General features: G+C 34.8%; 3 protein-coding genes across 3 annotated transcripts; 1 reads left to right on the plus strand and 2 right to left on the minus strand.

Moving 5' to 3' along the window:
* Window positions 1-365: 365 nt before the first annotated feature.
* On the minus strand, window positions 366-2,802 carry LOC141622678 (putative plastid-lipid-associated protein 12, chloroplastic). Its single transcript, XM_074438682.1, has 11 exons — window positions 2,457-2,802; window positions 2,327-2,380; window positions 2,175-2,249; window positions 1,966-2,085; window positions 1,684-1,875; window positions 1,512-1,595; window positions 1,337-1,426; window positions 1,190-1,243; window positions 1,037-1,116; window positions 770-877; window positions 366-666 (listed from the first exon to the last, which is right to left on the minus strand). Exons 1-11 carry the CDS (start codon window positions 2,667-2,669, stop codon window positions 588-590), a joined length of 1,149 nt encoding a protein of 382 aa, XP_074294783.1. The 5' UTR covers window positions 2,670-2,802; the 3' UTR covers window positions 366-587.
* Window positions 2,803-4,182: 1,380 nt separating this feature from the next.
* Window positions 4,183-8,920, minus strand: LOC141622679 (uncharacterized). Its single transcript, XM_074438683.1, has 5 exons — window positions 8,692-8,920; window positions 7,555-8,098; window positions 6,115-6,628; window positions 5,921-6,002; window positions 4,183-4,475 (listed from the first exon to the last, which is right to left on the minus strand). Exons 1-5 carry the CDS (start codon window positions 8,749-8,751, stop codon window positions 4,242-4,244), a joined length of 1,434 nt encoding a protein of 477 aa, XP_074294784.1. The 5' UTR covers window positions 8,752-8,920; the 3' UTR covers window positions 4,183-4,241.
* Window positions 8,921-20,494: 11,574 nt separating this feature from the next.
* LOC141622683 (uncharacterized) lies at window positions 20,495-21,352 on the plus strand. The gene is made up of 3 exons (XM_074438689.1): window positions 20,495-20,727; window positions 20,944-21,068; window positions 21,149-21,352. Exons 1-3 carry the CDS (start codon window positions 20,572-20,574, stop codon window positions 21,270-21,272), a joined length of 405 nt encoding a protein of 134 aa, XP_074294790.1. The 5' UTR covers window positions 20,495-20,571; the 3' UTR covers window positions 21,273-21,352.
* The last annotated feature ends 313 nt before the right edge of the window (window positions 21,353-21,665 follow it).

Raw genomic sequence — 21,665 nt, forward strand, 5'->3', positions numbered from 1 at the left:
GTATCTTATAAGCATGGTGAATTCCCTTGGTTATATTAATGCATTAATGTCAGTCCAACTTTATTTTTACTGCTTCAAAATTGGACTTATTTACCTATTTTTTTTGGTTGCTTGTTATATGTCCTTTGCATTAACAACCTATTTTATTAGAATCTATGCACCTGATTTCTTTCACCCTTTTGGATTGATTGTACCATTTCTGCATAAAGCTGAAGTTACTATAACAGTGATTTTTTACCTACTGATTGGAGAATCTCTGTTGTGATGATGTGATCATTAGGCAGGCAGGTTCGGGTCATTTTCGGGTCTATTATTATCAAGTTCTTTTTACGGTCTATTGACCGAACAAATAAAACTCAACGGTCTATCTTTGTAAGTAAACTATTCATTTAATGCTAGTAAATGAGTTTTCTTTTTACACAAAGGGAACTGTCTCAGAGTTTTTACTTACAAAGAACTACACAATGAAAAGTCGGAGAGGGTCGATTTTTCAACTACTTGGAGATCTTTGTTCGGCCTCTCCGACTTTTTGAGTTGAAAAATCATCAGAAGAAAATAGAAATACACAAACAGTGATGAATTGCTAATCATGAGCTCTGAACGCGCAGGTGGACAAATACGATATTATTGTATCCTGTTGTGATTCTGAGCTTGTCATCTGCATACCTGTTAACAACAACATAGTAGGAAGGCCGTCACTTGTTGGATAAGCAGGAGCGAAGATTGTCAGCAAAATAGATGATGGCTTATATAGCTAAGCTAAGCTTACTTAAGCTCCATGTTGAATTTGCTCAGCATTTCTATCGGAAGTCCAAATGAACCAGCCACGATTGCTGCATCATCCATTTTGACTTGATATTTTTTCGGCTCTACTTTCCTGTTATGATCAAACACCGTCCCAGTAGTTAACTATGTTGTGACCATTTAGTGAACGGTGTCTGTTTTTTTAATAAATCTAGTCCCTTTCTAGTTGAATGAACAAAAACTGCAAAGAATTCGAACTGCTAGAAACTTCAAAAAACGATTTAGGACATACTGATAAGTGCCGCTCATAGAGAACCTTAAGCCAAGCACAATGTCAACCAAAAACCTCAACTGTCCATCTCTTTTGACGATCTGAAATAAAGATACTGTCAGAAAACCCGAATACAAAGACATCTATTGTACGAGAAGACAATCAAAAGCACACCTGTGAACCCATGAGACCGTTGGCTGCATTCTCCAGCCAGCTGTCGGTCTCCATCTGCAATATAGATATAAGAAAAAAAGAACCTTGAGAAAAACCAGGCTGTTATCAATGCCCGCTGTCAGTTTCCCCTTATATGACTTTTCAGACCTGAGAGCTCCAGATCATCTTCCATTCTCCCTCCAGAAGCTGAGGTTCTTCATCCTCATTTCGTGTTGCAGAAATGAGCTTATCGATTGCCTGAAAAGGTATCATATCAATGCGAGCTACAAATACCAAAGTAATTACGCATTTTTTTGAAACTCGATTTCCTTTCCATACTAACCTGTGTTACTCCGTACCCAGTAGAAATAGCAGAAAGCAGCTCTTGCCTAGGTTCAATTTCCTTCTGGAGCACAAACGTAGTGCCCTGTACTATAACACAGTAACGGAAACCCTTACCGTCAGTTAAACATAGCAAAACCTTGGCAATAATGTGTAGGATGGACCTGTATTACCTTATTTCCCCTCGAAATGCGTATGTTTCCGGAATCAGACAAATATGTAGTGTCCAACCAGCCTTTTGCTTCGTCTCCAAGAAGTTTAAACGGCACTGGATACGGAACCTTAAAGGGCAGGAATTTGAATGCAAATGCAGCCCTGTCAAAGCGGAAAAGGATTCGTTTCCCATCCTTGATAGATGCCACCGCCTGTAAATGAGAGGCGTATAATAGTCAACCGTTGAGAACTTGAATTCACTACATTCTGAAATAGAAGTAAATTTACAGAACAAAGTGTACCTCGACTTTTAGCTCACCAACAGCATCGGAAAACTTGACAATGTTGGAAACCCGTGGATCATCTGTTTGCAGGAATATCTCTTGGAACACACTAAAGTTGTCAACTCCTACAAATGTTCTCTAAGGAGATATACCCGTCTAAAATGAGAATTTGCTTAAAATGTAACGTGGGTCCGAATAAAATCAGGAGACAGTCATGAAAAGGGAACCTGGATCGGCGAAGCAGTGCCTGGCCTTGTCGTAAACATTAACCTCCAACGGCCTTGGATCAAATCGGAATATGTCTGAATGATATTAATAAACATTTTATTAGTGCTTCCATATCATTCAAAAAGAATTTAGTACTGAGTATATGTGTTACCGGGTCAGAAACGCCTTTAAGCTCTTCGAGAACTTGCACTGCACGCTCCACTTCCTGATAACTAAGAATACTAGTAAGTGATTATTAAACAGATTAAGCTAAAAAAAAATAAAAAAATAATGATTGATACTTGGAGTTGTTGAGGAGGAGCAGAGCGGCCGCGGCCTTGGACGCCTATAAGAGCATCAATGAGACGATTTTCGTGTTCATTAAATTTGATTATCCCTTGTTCTGTTGTTTTATTTGTGATTGAAGATGAATAAGTCCGAAAGCGAATGTGTTTACTGTAAGTGGGAGGTGGAGTTGGGAAGAAGCCTAGTTTTGCGACTGCAATCATGGCCATTCCGATTTTCGGTCGAATATCCAAGAAACTAAGCTTAGGAGGAGTAAGTATAGACTAAGTACAGCATGTCATTTGTGGATGGAATGAAATCAATATCAAACTATGTCCATTGTTTTCAACCTCCCATCTCAACTCCTCCTTATCCTTGATATTCTCCTCCTTATTTTCCTACTTTACTTCTCTAAATATCTTAGCACCACAATTATAGACCTGGCAAAAGTAACCCGACTCGATTGACCCGACCCGAACATGACCCGAACTTTCTTGACCCGTAACTGACCCGAACCCAAAATGACCCGTTCCGAAACCACCAAACCCAAAAATGACCCGACAAAATATAGATCTAATTGAAGCGAAAAGACTTGAAATGACTATTATTATTCATTGACCCAAAAATGACCCAACCCGAAACAACCTGGCCCGCTTGACCCGAAACAGACTCGAAATCCGAAATGACCCGAATTAACCTGAAATCAATGAGAGCCGAACCTTACCCGACCCGAATTGGCCCGACCCGAACCTGACCCGTTGACTCGTTTTGCCACGTCTAAGCACAAATTCTAGAATAAGACGGTCTTACAGTGTAGACGGTCCTTTTGTAGAGAAAATCATTCATTTATTACTATATCAATAAAAGAGTGATTTTTATATAAATGTACCGTCTCACCGTCTCACACAATAATTATTCAGCTTAGCGGTGTACATTTTGAATTTCTGACTACTCATTTCCCTGCATAAATTATAGAATTAAACACATTGCGAGACTATCTTTGTAAAAGAAAAACCTATATATTCATTTAACGGTAATGATAAATACAGCCCTAAGGGATGTATTTAAGAATTAAATTACTACCCAAAATGGAATTAAATTACGAATTTATGACACAATTACGCGTAAATTGATGTCATTAATGCTTGATTTAAGGTTTTCATTCGTTTTTTGGCACCTTAAATACAACCCTTAGGATTGTATTTATCATTTTCCTTCGTCTAGTTCTAGTAAATAAGTTATAATTTTTACGCAATGAACCATCTCACCGAATAATTACCGACTACCGCACTTTCTTCAGTCTCTAAATTATGAGTGCTATCATATCCAAGTATCATTCATTGTCCTTGTTAATTGTGACAACTGAAATATGCACACGCAATACTCTACACACATTTGAGGCCCCTATGCCTAATATTAGGCTTTCACAAATCCCCTTAATTTAAGGGATTTATATGATCTTTTGATTCTCAAGTACTTGTACTTCCCTAGTGTTTGTATAGGGATTCATATCATTCAAGAATCTTACAAAAATGTCTACTTTTTGTTGAAAGAATATGGTGAGTGTAACATGGTATGCCTCTCGAATTAGTGTTGGAGCGGATAAAATTAAGAAGAGCAAACAAGTAATACAATAAGATAAACTCGTATTTTAACAGGCATGCAAGTCTATGACAAGGCTTCTTCTCCTCTTTATTTTTTAATAACTCGTCAAATTGAGATGATAGAAAAAGAAATGCAGCATTGCGAAACAAATTTAAATACTTATATAATAGGAGTATGAATAAAATTTGCATGCAAAATTAGTGATTAGAAGTACAAGGGAAACAGCCACATGAAACAATGTGAGAAGATAAATGAGAATTTTGGATGTGTTTGTTTAATTTAAGTTTCTGAGCTCGTTCAGTTGCCTTTCGGATTTGTTCAGAATGCTCAACTTGTGCTGCTTCTCTCCATTCCTCTGCTTTTCTTTCTACTATTGCCATTCTTTTCATCAATTTTTCTTCTAAATTTGATCTCATCTTCTGTATTTTTACCTGTTCCATTTTTTCGCAATTTCAGTATAATTCTTCATTTATAAGACGAGCTGTTTCTAATGGATGGTGTATAATAACAATACAATCGAGTCAAGAAAGTTGAACTTAGACCTAAAAAACGGTCTTACTCTCATAACATAGGTTTAAAACCCGTCAACTTCAAATTACAGTTAAAGTTTTTTGTTTTTTTACAATATGGTCGCCTTAACCAGGGTCTGGAGTCGGGGGATAAATATAGAATTCAACATAAAAACCGTAAAAAAAAAAATGGAACTTTTAACTTAAAATTTCTAATTCATTATTCGTGAAGAGGGAAGGCCAAAGACTCGGGCAGAGGCGGTGACGACCCCTGATAACCCCGTCACTCCGCCACTACAACCATTAAGTGGTCAAAACAAGCGGTAATCAATGAAGATTATCATATAATAGTAAAAGATTTTGAAAGTAAAAGATGGTCCTAATCCTAATTGCATTTATAATATATTGGGACAAGAATTTCACATGGGTATACGCAAGTTACAATATAAACAACAGCTGTTTTATGGAAGATTTGATGTTAAAGTAAACAAAATTGCATTACTTTTTACCTGTTTTTTTACTTAGAATGTAAGCATGTTTATAAAAAGACCAGTTTAATGCAACCATTGGATTTCGAAAGTGTTGTTAAAGAAAAAAGCTGATTAAGAAACTGTTTCTGTTTTAGAAGGTTGTGAAGAAGAAATTTTAATTTTAATGAAGGATTGTTTGTTTGTTTGCATGCTTGCGTTTGGCTCGAGACGGATAATGCATGCTTATAAACTATACCGGAAACACAGTCTTCGAACTTCAGACAGTCAAAAATTAACACCCATTTCACTAACAAACACATTTAGTGTTAATTAAACAAATAGTTTAAGTGTTTAAGATGCTACATTACACATGGGGATCTCTTTAGTCTTAGGCAGTAAACTATTACTTTATGTTTGATAATTCTTCCTAGATCCGATGGCTTAGAATCGCGGATTGTATTTGTAGTTTAACTGTTTTAAGTGTCCCACATTTGAAAAAGGAAGGAAAACGTAATCGGATCAGAACCTAAGAACAAACCGTGAACTTGACACGACTTGAAATCTATGTTACTCCGACACTTCACTTACTTAACTGCTGTGACGCGTGTCCGACACCTATCGTGCCGACACTACACTTTGACACTTCATTTTAGACCAAAAAATTGAAAATTTTGCACAAAATAGCCGTATCCAGCACTCGACACGTGTCAGACACGACACCCATGTCGTAGGTTGGGGTAACACAGCTTGAAATGATCCAGTAATAACCTTAACAGCGACAATCTACACCAACCCGGAAATTACCTGACTCCAAAGCATTGTCCATAAACTCATCGAACAATAAGCAAGGCCAGAAAATAAGTACGAGGAGGGAAAGAGAGCGCTAAATCGCAGTACCTCAAGTTTTTTTGATTGAGCTTCTGCTTTGGCAGTTTGAAGATTTATCCAAGCTTGAATTTTGGCTTCTTCTCTTCGATACCTTTGCAAATAGAACAAATTCACGTAATTAACCAACTGTCACAGATGAATCTCAGAAGCAAATTCCGTTTTTTACAGCAAAATAAGTAAATTTTTGGTTAGTGATTGCTGACCTGAGACAAGACTTGGTTTTCTCCTCTTCTTCCCAAACAGAAGCTCTAGACTCGGAAACAGAAACACTCCTCCTTCCAAGTTCAAAATGTCGTAAACTCTTGGATATCTCCTCTTCCTCCTCCTCTCTAGAACTCCAATTAGTAGTAACCGAGTCAAATGGAGTTGACCCAATTTGAAGCTTAGCAAAATGACACTCTTGCAGCTGAGCCATGTCAATTGCGCTTGGTTCGGCCGTCAATGCCAGCAGTCCAGACCGGCTGGACGGCGTGTTGTGGCGGGCAGGTGAGTTGCTTTTGAAGGGCGTGTGACATCTTGATGTTGTTGAGCTTCCTAATGGTGTCATTTCAGTGCCGAAGTCTCTATGTTGTACCTCCTTATATGGGATCATTTCGGTGCAAGCGTCTTTCATTTGATCACTTTGAAGTTTATGGCTTTTGAACAAAAATGCCTCTGTGGTAGGTTCCGAATACTTAAAATTCGGTGTAAATGGTTCGATTTCATCTGTGTATTTATCTGCATTGTCAAGTTTATGATCTTAATTAAACAAAAAAAAAGATCAATCTACGAAATCATTAATGAAATCACTTTATGTTCATAATTGAGTACAAAGTTTCTTCCTTTTCTACAGAAATCTACTACTGTCATTAACTACGTTACTCCAACACTTCACTTGAAAGTGTCCGCCACGACATGACATGACATGACATTCCACACTTCATTTCAGACTAAAAAAATTTGAAAACTTTGCAAAAAATAGCCGTATCCCACATTCCGACACCATATGATAGTTGCATCCCACATTCCGAGTAGGAGTAACATAGATCATAAATAATGTCGTAAATGAGTAAGAAAAAACCCCAAAATTTGATCATTTTACGAAATCATTAATGAAAATGATAATGATAGGGCGCCACGGGTGGCGCCGAGATTGGGTGCCACCCTCTCACATGCATCCTTTATTGAAGGGGTCCCCACGTGAGAGAGTGGCGCCGAGATTGGGTGACACCCGTGGCGCCAACTCATTTTCCTAATGAAAAACCCATGTACAAATTGAATGTAAAATTCAAAATTTCTGAAAACAACATGAGTGTTGTCACTTGTCACTTTCAAAGAGAACCCACAATGCAAAAGAAAGATAGCAGTACTCGAAAATATACCCTGTCACTCGTTTTTGTCAAGAAACCATTTCAACCTAAGCTTTTGGTTGGAGTCTCCGTGACCTTTTGGTCAACCTGACTCTGATACCGTGTCAAAGAACCAACTCAACCAAAAGCTTAAGCTGATGGTTAGAGTCCCAAGATCGGTTTTATACTCTGAACAGTTTTTACACTCTCACAAAATGAGTGACACAAGCAATCTATCTAAAGTTGAAAAGGAAGGGCATTATTATTAACAAAAGTAACTAAAAAGCCAAAAACTTTAGAAGAAAAATAACCAACCTTTTAAAGGCAAATCAGCAGGAAGCATAAGTCCATTGAAAGCAATACTTGAACTAATTACTTCTTCTTTTTCCTGAATAAACCTAGACACTTTTTCAGCAATTGCAGCATCACAACTTAATCTTGGCTTAATTACATTTTTATTACTACCAAATATAAAATTATGAGTATGATTACTGATAGAGTGATGATTAGTGACGGAATGACGAGCAGGAGATTCATGACATGATGAACCATTAACCAGCCATTTTTCAGCATCATCCCATTTTGATGGAATACTTTTTCTTGCAACACTGAAACTGAATACTGGTCTTCCTGGTGTTGTTGGTGTTTCCAGTTTTCGTAAATTTGGAGAATTATTATTATTCATAAAAACTTCTGTTGATTTTCTTCTTTGAGTTGTTGAATTAGTAGAATTGCTCATTGGTAATGATTTGACAAATTCTGAAGTTTCTTTGAGATTAAGCTTGCAAATTGGGTCTATTTCATTACTAATTATTGTTTCTGCAAATGGGTTTCCTTTGGTTTTGCATTCTTCTAATTCCTGCATTGAACCCATCTAAGAAATTCAAATTTTGAACATGCATTGTGGGTGTAATCATTATATATAAAATAATATATATTCCGACTCTTCTTATTTCCTCACATACCAGTGTCCCAACCTCGACACTAAGACACTTCATTTTAATTCAATATATTTATATTTTTAGGGAACATAGCCAAATCCAACACTTGGACACGTACCGTGTGAGATTCTTCTAAACGAGTCCTAGCATTGGAAAGTGACAAGTTATTTAAATGACCATAGCCAAATGTGACACTTAGTGACTTAGACACATACTATGTCGGATTCTTCTAAACGAGTTTGAGTAACATAGATGGTATGTGACAAGTTACATGACACACACAAAAATAAAGACAAGTGTTTTGTACTAGTACAAATGTTTGTAAAAAGCATGACATAAGAATTTGGATTAATTAGATTAGTACTTATTAAACTAATATTTCCTTCGTCTCAATTATTTATTTACCTTTAATTAAAATACTTCATACAATAAATATAAAAGTTAAACAAGTGATCGAGACGGAAAGAATAAAAATGAGTAAGAAAAGAACAAAGATGAGTGTTAAACTTACTTCTTGGGATGAAGGAAATGGAGATGTGGGATGATAGTATTTTGGGGTGGTGAGATCCATTTTTTTTAGTTTTTTGAGGGAAAAAATGAAGATGAACAAGAGTTGTTGTGAAGTAGTACTAAAGTGTGAAGAAGTGTGGATGGTGAGGGAGCAGAAGAAGGCAGTGGAACAGTAGTATATAGGTAGAGTTGAAGTACTATAAAAACAGAAGAAGATTTGACCAACCAAGCCAAGTAAAGACTGATAGACTCATACAGTAGGAAAGTAGCATCGAGGTAAAAAGAAACAAAGCGTCTTGCTTGTGACGGGCTAATACCGTCACAAGCTTGTGACCTCTTACAAAAGGGGAGAGGGGACAAGGTGGGGCATCCCCATGTGCTTTCCCACTCATCTCTCATGTTATTTTGTGAGAGAAAACGCTATCCGTCACAAGCTTGTGACGGATATCGCCGTCTTCAATGAGATTTTGTGAAAAAGAAATATTTGTATAAATAAAATCGAGAAAATTGTTAATTATACTTCCTCCATTCAACCCCACTCTACCTATTTCACTTTTGTACACTATTCACAATTGTGTATTGAATTTCGATTTTCTCTCGATACGTAAGTGGAAATATATTCATGTGGGATCTTGTTTGATTCGTCTTTACGAGTACATTAAAAATATCTAACTTTTATAATTTTTGCAAATACGTAGCTAATGATATTTAACGCGTAAAACACGCGTTGGCAAACGTGAAAAAGGAAAGTGGTAGAGTGGAGTTAAATGGAGGAAGTATAGTCTTTTGAAAATCACTTTTTTAAAAATTACGGGCTTTTTATATATATATATATATATATATATATATATATATATATATATATATATATATATATATATATATATATATATTTTAATTACAACCAAAATATCACTTTTCTTCTAAAATTGCATTAGTTGAGGAATCGGTAAATTTTGTAAAAATATGTGATATACCCTTGTCTTATTTTAAAGTCTACACACCCAGATTTCTTACATCTCCCTACCTTATTACCTTTTCTTTAAGAATTTTATCCTAAAACCTCTCATCTTCCTCAACACTCTCATCTAGAGCTGTCAAATAATGACACGACACGAAAACACGACACGAACTCGACACGAAATTAACGGGTTTGGGTTGAGGCTCAATGACCCATTTATGTAGGTGGGTCGACACGAACACGACATGATATTTAATTGGGTCGGGTTTGGGTTGAGCTCTCTAAATTCGAACCCGACACGAATGACCTGTTTAATAAATTAATCCTAATTTTTTTTTATCTTTCATCACATAAATATACTTAAAACTTTCCAAATATTGACATGACACGAAAACACGACCCGAACCCGACACGATATTAGCGGGTTAGGGTTGAGGCTTGATGACTCATTTATGTAAGTGGGTCGACACGAACACGACACGAGATTTAAACGGGTCGGGTTTGGGTTGAAGGGTTTGTGACCCGTTTACATGTGACACGAACACGAACCCGACACGACCTGATCTATTTGCCAGGTCTACTCTCATCTATCCATATCTTTCTCTTTATTTCCCTAATTTCTACAGAAATCTCATTTCTCATTGTCAAATTAGGACTCCAGATCATGAGCGGCAAACTGGTGCATCGTCCAACGGTTCTACTTCGAAAAGTCCGTATTCATACACCCAAATTTCTCTTAATTTTATCTTCAATTTGTTGTTGGTGGTGGCGTCAAATTGAAGAACCCTAATTTTTTTTTTATTTGGGAAAAATTAATCTACAAATGTGATATAGAAGAGATGATGAAGAATAGTTAATTATTATTTTGAACTTGTAATAGAAATAATAGAATTCAGTTAAATTGATTAGGGTAGATGTTGAAAAAAAAGAAAAAATGGGAGATTGATTAGGGGAGATGTTGGAGAAATGGAAATTAAGAGATAAGATTACTAACTGAAATATGATGAACACAAGAGAGTATGAAAGAACAAATTATAGGAAGGTAAGGGCAATTTTGTCACAAAAGATTAACTTAACTGGCAAAAATTCAAATTTGCATGAATTTTCCACACGAATATATATTTTGGCAATAATTTCTCATCAAAAGTGGTAATTTGGATGTAATTTATAAAAAAATTATATAAGACTATAATTTTCAAAAAGTAATTTCTAAAAGACTGTAATCAATAATTTTCTCAAGAAAATATAAAAAAAATTGACATTTTAGATTATTTTGGGTTCAGTTTAGTTCGATTTCTGTAAATATATGCAATTTAATTTATTCTTGTTTTTCACTTGTTAAATTTAGTGTCGTTATTAATAATTTAGTTTAATTTAGTTAGTTTAGATAGTTATAGTAAAAGAACATGGCCTCTAAAAATTATTTTATTCCCTCTGTCCCAATGAATAATTAATGATAGAAATAAACGCGAAATCTTATAGGATAACTAGTTTTAAACTAGTGCAATAATTGCACGAGTCGTAATAACAGACGCTATTAACGGAATTGCAAAAAAAAAAAAAAAAAAAACTTTCCAGTAAAATTCATTTTATAAATAATTTGATAATAGGCAAATTACTGTTCTCAGGTATTTTAATAACAACTTTTATTATTTCGTAAATAATGTTGTACCTCATATATATGATATACTTTCGAAAAAATCAAAGGTTTAGGAGTAACACCTTATAATCCTCTAATAAATATTTTCAAATACTTGAAATTTGTAATATATCGATGTTTTCAATGGAGTCAAAGAATCATTACTCTTTGATTCTGGATTATGATAAAACAAACCAAAATGACTCACTAAAATGATTGCGATTTTTATTTTTTATTTTTTGAAGTAGCTTCCCTTCGATGCAATTTTTATATGGGTCATTTAAAAGTAGCTTATTTGTATTGCAAACACAACTTACGGATATCATTGAGACACAGAGATAATATTGTTGCATTTGAATCTCCTAATAGTAAGGAATTTAAGAGTTAAACGAACTTGGATAAATAACAAGGACTTGTAGACGAAATGGATGACATACATTAGATTTGGACTCATGGACCACCAATTTCACAACTTTACTCCTTTTGCCCAAAAACATGCATAACAGTCAATGCCCAATGGACTGAAATAAGGGAGGATTAGAGAGTAGAGACAAAATTGTACTTAAATTATTATATTTAATTAAGCATGTTCATGTACATCCAATTTTATGAAAAGAAGTTGTTTAAGGGTGGAAAGCTTTGGAACAAGGGAAAAGCATCCCATGAGTAAGGACAAAGGAAAGTTCAAGGTGTACAAGCTAAGTACTCCTCCAATTTGAGTGACTAGTTATTTCCTTAAATTAATTTGTTTTTGATAATCCCATTTTTCATACTACAGGAATGACTAATGAGGTTGCTAAGAGGTCGTGTGGTCGACTGATCGGTGGATAGAGCTGCAAAGAGGTCGTGTGGTCGATTAATTTTTCAATGCACTTATACTTAATATTTAGGTTTTGATTTGGGCTGATAAAGACATGAGTGAAGGTATTCATGAGTCATAATTTAAGTTTATATTTCGACAGTTATAAATTTGCTCTCATAACTCTCTTCACACTTAAAAAGAGTTGTCAATTTAAAATAATGACGTTGTTTTCTTTAAACGGAATTAAAGGCATTTAAAACTTTTGGGGGGAGTAGTATGCAAAATCAATTATCATGCCAAATATTACAACTCTTGTCTTGGAGATTTGTTTTGGACCATGGTCCATTGTGCATCCATTTGGGAGCTATTTACCTTCGTACGTTATTATAGTAAAACAGTTGTTCAAGGTCCAAGGAATAAATAAATACTGTAGTAAGCAACTCTTTGATACGACCATTCAACATGTATTCAATTTGACAATCCACATGCATAAATACCGAGTGAAAAATAGTAAAATACTTGTTATCGTCCTTCTTATACTTGAGGACAATCCACCAAATAAAATACTATAAAGGCTTAGGTGTAAGAACTAAGGACCACGATCATTTCAAAGAATACAAAAAAAATTTCATACCGAGTTTATGTTCTTATGGACTGAATTAAAAAAGTTTTAACCATAGAAATAAGTTGAGTAGACGTGAACTAAGGAGATATGAACTGCACTAAAGACATCCGAAATCGTTAAACGGAGCTGTATATAAATTAAAATTAAAATGGAGAAAAACAAGGCCTAATTCGCCTTAGAGGCCCGATAGTTAATCTTCACACAAGCGTACGTGTAATTGGTTGGTTGGGTGTCACTCGACTTGGCAAAATTGACCCAGTCCGAATAATCTGACCAATACTTGACCCGACACACGAACTTAATCCGAACCCAAATTGACCGACTCAATATAACCCGATCCGAATGTTTATTGTCGGTCACTGATTATTATCCATAAAAAAAAGTTGATATCAGTTTTTTTTTTTTCCGAAAACGACCCGATCCGAACCCTTGCGAACCCGAAATTAACCCAGCATGAATCCGACCCGGTTGACCCGCTTGCCATATCTAGGAGCCACCATTTTAGCTTAGAGGGACATGGGCTATCGTCTTATTGGGCCATAACCGATTCTTGTACTTTCTTGGTTTAAGCTTGGGCCATAACCGATTCTTGTACTTTCTTGGTTTAAGCCCATCTCCATATTATATCTCTATAGTCCACACTATATAGAAACTTCTTGGGCCATAAGTTTATAACTGATTCTGTACATTTTCTTGTCACAATCGTATACATGTTCTTCATGTTACGTATTACACCGCTCGTCTCGATTATTTGTTTACCATTTTGCTTTTTTACGTTTGGCAACGCGTATTTTACGCGGTAAATATTTTTAGCTACGTATTTGCTATAATTATACTAAAAAGATAGATATTCTTAATGTGCTCCTAAAGACGAATAAAATAACATCTCACATGAATATATTTTCACTTATATATCAAGAGAAAATCGACATTGAATGTTCACTTGTGAATAGTGTACAAAAGAGAAACTTGTAATGTTGAGTTGAATGGAGGGAGTATTTAATATTATAATACTGTGTATTCTCTCCGTTTCGCTTATTTATTTACCTGTTTCAAATTAGGGCGTCTCATTCATTTGTTTACATTTCTATATTAGACATGTTTTTATTGAGTTATTTGATCATCCAATTTTATTATTTTCCACTTATAATCTAATAACACTACCCTCAAATGATCGCCTCTCCATTAATTTTTGTGCCAAAAGAAAAAAAAGTAAACAAATGACTGGGACGTCGGGACTCGGGAGTATATGATAAAGGTGACACAAATTCTTACTTAAGACGGGCACTATTCGTCTTAAGTTGTAGACGGATACCATTTTGTGAGACAAAATGCCCAAATAGAGGATAGTGGAAGGCACATGGGGGTGCCCCCACCTTGTCCCCCATATTCGTTTTGTGAGTGTAACTACCCGTCTTAAGATTCGACCCGTCTTAAGCAAGACCTACTCGGTGAGGTGATTGTCAGCATGATGTTTAGTATCAAGAAAGCATATTCCATGGACTATATGCAAATTTCCTTTTTTTTAATCATATGAATATTTACATATATTATTAACAGTCCGTCTTATTGAAGACTACCACTATTCATCACAGGTTGAAGACGAATAGTGGCCCTTGTAAGATATTTCCATAAATCAAATAAGTATTATACTAATATTTAATTAAGTTATTTTAAGGAAATTAAGTTGGTCCATTGGTGGAATTTACCTAGGATTTTGTTTTCACTATTGTCTCCCATAATTTACCACTCACAATTTAGGAAACTGTCCCCTTGACTCTTTGATGGCAATAGTCTATATAAGGGGAACATATTTATTCTGATTAAGGTTCACCAAACTTACCTCATTAAGAAAATACACCATCTAAATTGTGAGGCTGGGAGTTTGGAAACCAAGTTAGATTTGGGGCATAAGAAATTGGATTATTCATTAAGACGGATCAATTATTTCAAGCAATGGCTGGAGGTAAGTAATCGATCTCTTTTATCGCTTCCGCATTCAGTTTATACATGTTCATTATGAGAGTGGAACATGTTAATTTAGACTATAAAACTTACAGCCCTCTCACAAAATACAAGTGGGGTATCCATTTTCTCCACTCACACTATCCATTTACATTTTAATTGCCTTTAAATTAATTTTCCATTAAAACTTTATGATTGTTTTTGTTGAGTTGATGATGACAATGAGAAGAAAATGACTGTAGCCCAAATTAATTTTCTTCAAATAGAAGGTTCATTAGAGTTTATTGCCTTAGCTCAAATTTCCAAGAAGTAGATTTATTGCTTAGCTCAAAAAATCCTATGAATAGGTTTAATCATAGTTATGCTCAAAGTATCCAACATTTGCCCTACCAGAAATTAGGTTTATTAGATAGACAACTATGATTTTTCCACTAATTTTTAATCTTTAACTAAGTCTTTTTTTTTCAACTGAAAAATAACTGAACTGAAGTGAATTGAGCTAAACTAAACTAAAGCAAGAGTTAATTTGTAAAGAGATAAGTTAAACTAAACTGAATAAATTCGAACTGAACTGAATAGAGCTGAACTGAACTGAAATACGCTGAAATTAAGTATAAAAGAACAGATACTCTAAGTCAATCTGGCATACAGTATATAGTGACTTTACAATAATTATCTTATCATCGCCCATTGCATTCAAATGAAAACCAAACTTACAAAAACGCCTAAAACACTTACAAATAAGATACCTCGAAAACCTTCGGTAGACACACATAAAGTTCAAAGTTTAAACATATACTTTCTCTCATCCACTCTTGAGGTAATATTGATCTTTTGACATTAATCATGATTGTAGAGAATCTTTCTTATTATTTGTAATCTATAAAAGAAATGGTTTCTCTAACATGTGCCCTCAGGACACCTGATAAGAAGTTAAGTAGGTGAAAGTTTTTAACATTATATCACTAATTATGGTAAATATGATTATATGATTTCCAACTCTAATTTGTCATGATATATATATCTCAACAAACTTTCCCTAATTAACTTTTTACCATGTGTCCTAAGGACAATTTTAGAAAATCCGAAAAAGAAAATATAATTATGTGAGATCTTATTTGATTTATCGCCATAAATATTACAAAAATATCAAATCTTATCTATATAAAACCAAAAACATTTCAAGCATTCTCCTTAAGGCACGTCATCACATACATATTTTTATTTTTATTTTTATTTTTATTTTTTTTAAAGAAATGTGGGACCCACAAAAAAAAAATCTAGAAATAATTGCTAAAAAAAATCTATGTTTAAGTTTTAGACGTAAATGTTTACGTTTATGTTTTCTACACGTAAATATTAGTAAATAATAACGAATAATAAATAATTTAAAACTAAATTATTCAACCCAAAAAATTTTACTAATAAATTACAATATAGTGCAACAACTGTAGAAAATTCAATCCTAATTTTTACTACAATAATAAATTACAATAACAATTAAAATAAAGTTCGAAAAAAATACATCAGCTGATACATGTAGAATTTTTAAGGGGGATATAATATGAGAGAAAAGGGAGAAGTTATCATAAACTTGCTCAATTAATAAACATGAATTAATGGCCTTTAATATAGGCCTACAATCTAAAACAGATTCTAGTTTAAGTGAGATGTATACCCACGTTTCCCATGATCACAACACAACTAGATTTATGCTAATAACTACTAAAGCAGCTAATTATGACAACTACTAAATAATAGGAATCACTAAAACTAATTTTGGAGCATAACTCCAACAATACACAATCAATATCTATAACCTCTTAAAATGTAACAACATCTAAAATCCCCCCTTAGGAATAGTGCCAAACTATTCATTCTTGTGCAAGGCACATGCCTCCTAGCATTTCCTGCGTTTTGCTTCTGGAGACTAAACACAACCACACGTGTGAGCTTTGTAGTTCTTCACACACACACACACTACCTTTTTCCTTCTCCTCCACTCTATCTTCCAGTCTCCCATATTTTTTCTCTCATTCATCCATTTCATTTTCCAATTAATACTCATAGCCTCCCTCCTTCCTGCTCCTTCCAACTGCCCTTGCTTTCTTCGTCTCTTACCACCGACCCGTCGCCTTCAATGCTCGATGATGAGGATCAGATTCCTTTTCGTGTTCATGTGTATTGCATGTGATCTAACTCGATGAATGTCCGTCTTAAGTTACGTCTGCTAGGTTTGATCCGTGTTCCGTTTTCTATTAATTGTTTTTGGTGTTGTAAGTCTGGTCTTTCTTTAATCAACATTAATGCCTCTCTTCTTCAGGTGTTCCATTTTTTTTTACTACTTTGATCTACGGTATATCAATCAAAATTACTTAGTATAAGTGGGATTTTATTTGTATAGAAAATAGTTAGCCGGAAAATGGATTTTGATTACACCTCTACTATTAGGGATTTAGATGGTTCGATTTGGAATGGTAAATGTTCCTTAAACAATCAAGATTGTAGAGTCTGAATCTCTACTGATTTGAGCGAACTCCAACTAGAATCCGAAGCCTTTAACTTGGGCTGCTAACAAGCCATGGCTCCCACTTGGATTCTGATAATATTGTAGACAGCCTTGTATGTTCAACAAGGTCTTGATTTTCTTTATTTAATAGAAAGTGGGCATAAACTAAGTGTTATGTTTGGCCTCTATATTTACTTCATACTAATCATTCAGTTGTCTTTTATCCTTGTAGGCTAATCTTGTGGGTGGCCCGAGAGAGAAGTCACTTATACAAACCTTCAGTTCTTGGCTTGAATGGAGAAACCAGCGACGATATGGGTGAACGGTGAAGCTTGGATACCTCGCTAGCGATCATGTATCTGGCTGAGCTTAATTATATGGTTGTCGCATGTCAACCAATTCCAACGATGATAAGTCTTAATTTCATCTGGTTGGTTGGTTGGTTTCAAATTGAACTCTGGTTGATAATCTATGCTACTACTTCGACCAAGAGTACTTGTTTAAACTATAAACTCTTAGGTTCATCAACTTTTGTATGTGTTGAATCGTGTATATAATCAATACGACTAAACTGGTATTTTTCGTCGATATTTATGTGCGAAACATTTGGATTACGATTAACACAACCACGTAGGTTGACATTTTTGAAGGACTCTATCTTACTTCACTGTATATTGAAGAGTCCTTGTTTTTTCTATTTCTTATGGAGCTAAAATCACATTATGGTTTGGTTCCGGATGATGATGCAATTATGTATTATGACGCACAAGATTTAATCATACTTCTATTTACTGCAAAGTAGCTATCGTTTATGCAGCTCTGGGTGCGAATTTCACAATAAATCAAATGTTGTGGTCTCTCCTTTATGTTAACACAGGGGGCAGGCTTTGTACACCCATGTCCTTACCTCATCGTTGGCAAGAGAATGTGTGACACTACAGTTATATTGATGTATTGTCGATTCCTCATTCTTACATCTACTTAAAGCTATAGGGGGTATACACGCATACTACTCATAAACTGGAGTGATATTTCTATGTACCTGATTCCCTCATTTAATCATAGGGTTAACAGTGCGATTACTTGGTCTGAAAGATAAGTATCAAAAATTGTCTCTTCTTGATATATGTGCCAATATTTTATCACAAGTTTGTCATAACATTGGAGTCAGTGAGCTGTTTAGCAGTGTAAACATGTTTTTTTAGAGAGAATATTTCCAATTTTTAACTATGCGGCTAAACAAGTTAGTTAGCCAGTAATGGAATTCTTGAACATAGTAACTAAGGATGCTTATATGTTATTCGGGCGAAAGCCATGGTGGAAATTGTCTTCATGTTGTAGTCTCTGTTAAATCTGCCTTCGAGATTCTTAAAATTTAGGTAGTATTAACGTTTCTGGCTGCCTTGGTTTTTAGGCGGCTTTAAAAACCTTAATTGTCATCCTCACGCCTTAATGGAAGTCAGTCCAAACATTTATGAAGGCTCATAAACACTGAATGAAGCAGACCACGTGTTCAACATGTCACATGTCCGAATCATGCAGACCACGTCAGTCCAAACATTTGTGAAATGCAATACCAGATGGACAACATGCCATGTTTCCTGATTGCCTTGTGAAATGCAATACGGTGGCCGGTTTGGCTTCTAAGTGGATGAAGCTCATGAATGCAGTACCATGGAAGTTATGGAGGAGTAGTACGAGGGAAATGCGTGAGAAGAAGGGGTAAGGTGAGAAGGGTTAGCAATATGAGGAGAAAGGGGCTATATGGACTAAAAAGAATAGATTTCCTAAATTTCTCGAACTTCCTTTTAATTGAAAAACGTCGTCGTCATCTTCCATGCTCTTATGTTAATGTTAAGGACACCTTTCTCGCGCTCTACCCATGATCTGTTTTTTTAGCATAACTAAGCGTTAGCGTTAGGGTTGCATGAGACTAAGCATAACTAAGCGTATTGTGTTTTTGTTCGTCAGCGTTCATTTTGTCATCTCGTATTGTTATCATGTTCTTTAGGTCCGTTTGTCAACAAAAAAATTGTTTGTCTTACTAGCGCGGCCATTATGCCTTCTATTCTCTCACAATTGTTCTCTAATTTTTTGACATTAGACACCGTGTTTTCAAGGAATTTCGTCATTTATGTAATAAATACTATGCTTATTCCGCAAATTCTAAATATATGCGGGATCATATTCATTTCTATTAAGATAATTCTAATTTATGTACGCTTATTATTGCGACAAATTGGGGCACCGCGCCCGATAGGGCGTGGTGCAACAACTAGTTATTACAAAAATACTAAATACTAAATTTAAGTTTAAATAAATCGTAAATGGAGTAAGAAATTAAAGAACAACGTACTAGAATTTTCTTTTTTAAAAAAAAATAAGGTATTATCTCATAAATATACTCGGTCAGATAGAATTTTTCTATATGACATTCCATTTAATATACTCTATAGTCTATACCATGTTTTAACACTGATTTAACCTATTATCATTATAAGAGAAATAGTATTTTGGTTAATATTTTTTAAATGTTAATTATTTACGACAATATTCATAAAAATATACCCGTGCAATTTTGCACGGGTTAAAAACTAGTTTTTATAATTTTAAATAACGTGTAACTAAAGAAGTGTGATAAAACAATATTTTCTTTGAAATTAATGAGAAGGAGTACCTTTTATCTTAACTTTAGTTTAACAAACTCTGTTTTTTAGGAATGTTACCAAATAAGTAGGCCATCTAACATTACTTCTATTAATGTGTCAAAAAATCTTTAATACTCCGTATGATTAGAATAGTAGATTGAGATAAGGATAGTGACACATCTTATACACTATACAACTATTTTCTAAAGAATTAGAAAGAGCTACTAGACCAATCAATTGCATTAAGAACTATCCAACTTAAGTACTTAAGTCTTAACCAACCAATGAAGACTCCTGTGTGCACTAACTGTACAAGATAATCCATGTGGACCCCCCTTACCCCACATAATGGACTGTGATTAGGCTCTTAATGATATTTTTTAAGACGGTCATATTTGTTTTAAATCTAAAATAGATATTGCATGGAATGACAATTGTTATTTACTAGACATTTTGTTTTTTTATCTCATCCATCTATTTAACCTTGTTATTGTTTAAGACGGATTTGTCAAATTCTGGTTTAAAACAAACTGAATTTTTGTGTGTAATCTATCACTTGACGAAGTTGAGTCATTAAGTCTCCTGTAAGAAGGTCGGCCATACTATAAAAGTTACGAGTCACTAAATCTTCTGTGAGACGGTTTTCTCGGGACAACATTCTCATCTTCTTAGTTTTCTTACAGCTTTTACTAATTCATCCTTATTTTTTCCTGATTTAGTGAAGTAGATTCAATGGCATCACAAATTTCCTTTTCACCCCATATGATAATAGTTCAGCAATCTGATCATCTTAAGAAATCTGTTTTCGGCATGTCGATATTTAGGAAAAATCAGCTTCCTGTCAAGAAAGCAGCCAAACTACAGATCAGATCCTCCATCAGACACCAGGTATTGTTTCTGTTGCTGTCTTCTGCCATTTCTTATTTACAGTGTCCTTAAGTTTACGACAACATTATCGCAGTGCCTCAATGACTCTACCTATGGCGGCCTGACATGGACAATTGAGTCAGATATACTCTGTCTTACCCCAAGAAGTGAATTGTACTTTTGTTTCATATGAGACGGTTTCATGATAAAGTATACCCCGTAACTTGTAATCTGCAGGTTTTTGAAGATCATGCAACAGGCGTAATCTGCTACAAGGATGACAGCGGGGAGATCATATGTGAAGGGCTAGATGAGGGTCCTCGACTTCTTCAGCCGCGTCCTGCAACACAATATCCTTATAGGCACGTTCATTTCGAGCCATGAGATCACTTCTTTTTTCGCCATTTTTTCATTAATTCTTGTTATATTGATGAAATTACAGGGATGGTGATATGGTCGATCGCCTTCAACAGAGATGGTTGCAAATTATTGATGGACAATCAACAAGCAGAGCCTTTTTTATGGGTTTAATACATTATTACATTGACCTTAATCAGAAACTTTAATAATCAATCATCTTGTAAAAATGTCTCTTCGTTATCGGTCAATATGATATGCAGTTTGTTAATGAACTGACACTGGTTTAGTTGGTAAAATCGCAGAGCATGACATTCAGGAGTTCAGTTTGAACTTCAAACCCGTCAGCATAAACTAACCTTGCGACTTTTACCTGAACAAAATGACCCAAGATTGCGAAGTGATAAAAAAATGATTTAAACTTTGGAATTCTGCTCAACCTCAAAAAGAAAAATCTCGAGATTCATTCACGTCTCGTGAAAGAACAAGATTATAACAGGAATTCCTTCTGAAAAAAACGAGACCAGAATTTCTTGCGAAAAAATTTTCCAAACTAAATACAGTATGCTTTTACCAAAAAAAATTCAAAAAGAAGCATTTAC

Source organism: Silene latifolia, chromosome X, assembly GCF_048544455.1.
Source record: "Silene latifolia isolate original U9 population chromosome X, ASM4854445v1, whole genome shotgun sequence".
Lineage (NCBI taxonomy): Eukaryota > Viridiplantae > Streptophyta > Magnoliopsida > Caryophyllales > Caryophyllaceae > Silene > Silene latifolia.

What these genes read in the sequence shown, in the direction of transcription:
- LOC141622678 (XM_074438682.1), bottom strand. Translation starts at nt 2,669, where the DNA reads ATGGCCATGATTGCAGTCGCAAAACTAGGCTTCTTCCCAACTCCACCT. An exon ending in TTAAAGGCGTTTCTGACCCG is followed by an intron (nt 2,250 to 2,326) that starts GTAACACATATA and finishes AATATCATTCAG; the next exon opens with ACATATTCCGATTTGATCCA. An exon ending in GCATTTCGAGGGGAAATAAG is followed by an intron (nt 1,596 to 1,683) that starts GTAATACAGGTC and finishes GTTATAGTACAG; the next exon opens with GGCACTACGTTTGTGCTCCA.
- LOC141622679 (XM_074438683.1), bottom strand. Translation starts at nt 8,751, where the DNA reads ATGGATCTCACCACCCCAAAATACTATCATCCCACATCTCCATTTCCT. An exon ending in AAAACCAAGTCTTGTCTCAG is followed by an intron (nt 6,003 to 6,114) that starts GTCAGCAATCAC and finishes CTATTTGCAAAG; the next exon opens with GTATCGAAGAGAAGAAGCCA. An exon ending in CTCAATCAAAAAAACTTGAG is followed by an intron (nt 4,476 to 5,920) that starts GTACTGCGATTT and finishes AAAATGGAACAG; the next exon opens with GTAAAAATACAGAAGATGAG.
- LOC141622683 (XM_074438689.1), top strand. Translation starts at nt 20,572, where the DNA reads ATGGCATCACAAATTTCCTTTTCACCCCATATGATAATAGTTCAGCAA. An exon ending in GATCCTCCATCAGACACCAG is followed by an intron (nt 20,728 to 20,943) that starts GTATTGTTTCTG and finishes TGTAATCTGCAG; the next exon opens with GTTTTTGAAGATCATGCAAC. An exon ending in GCAACACAATATCCTTATAG is followed by an intron (nt 21,069 to 21,148) that starts GCACGTTCATTT and finishes ATGAAATTACAG; the next exon opens with GGATGGTGATATGGTCGATC.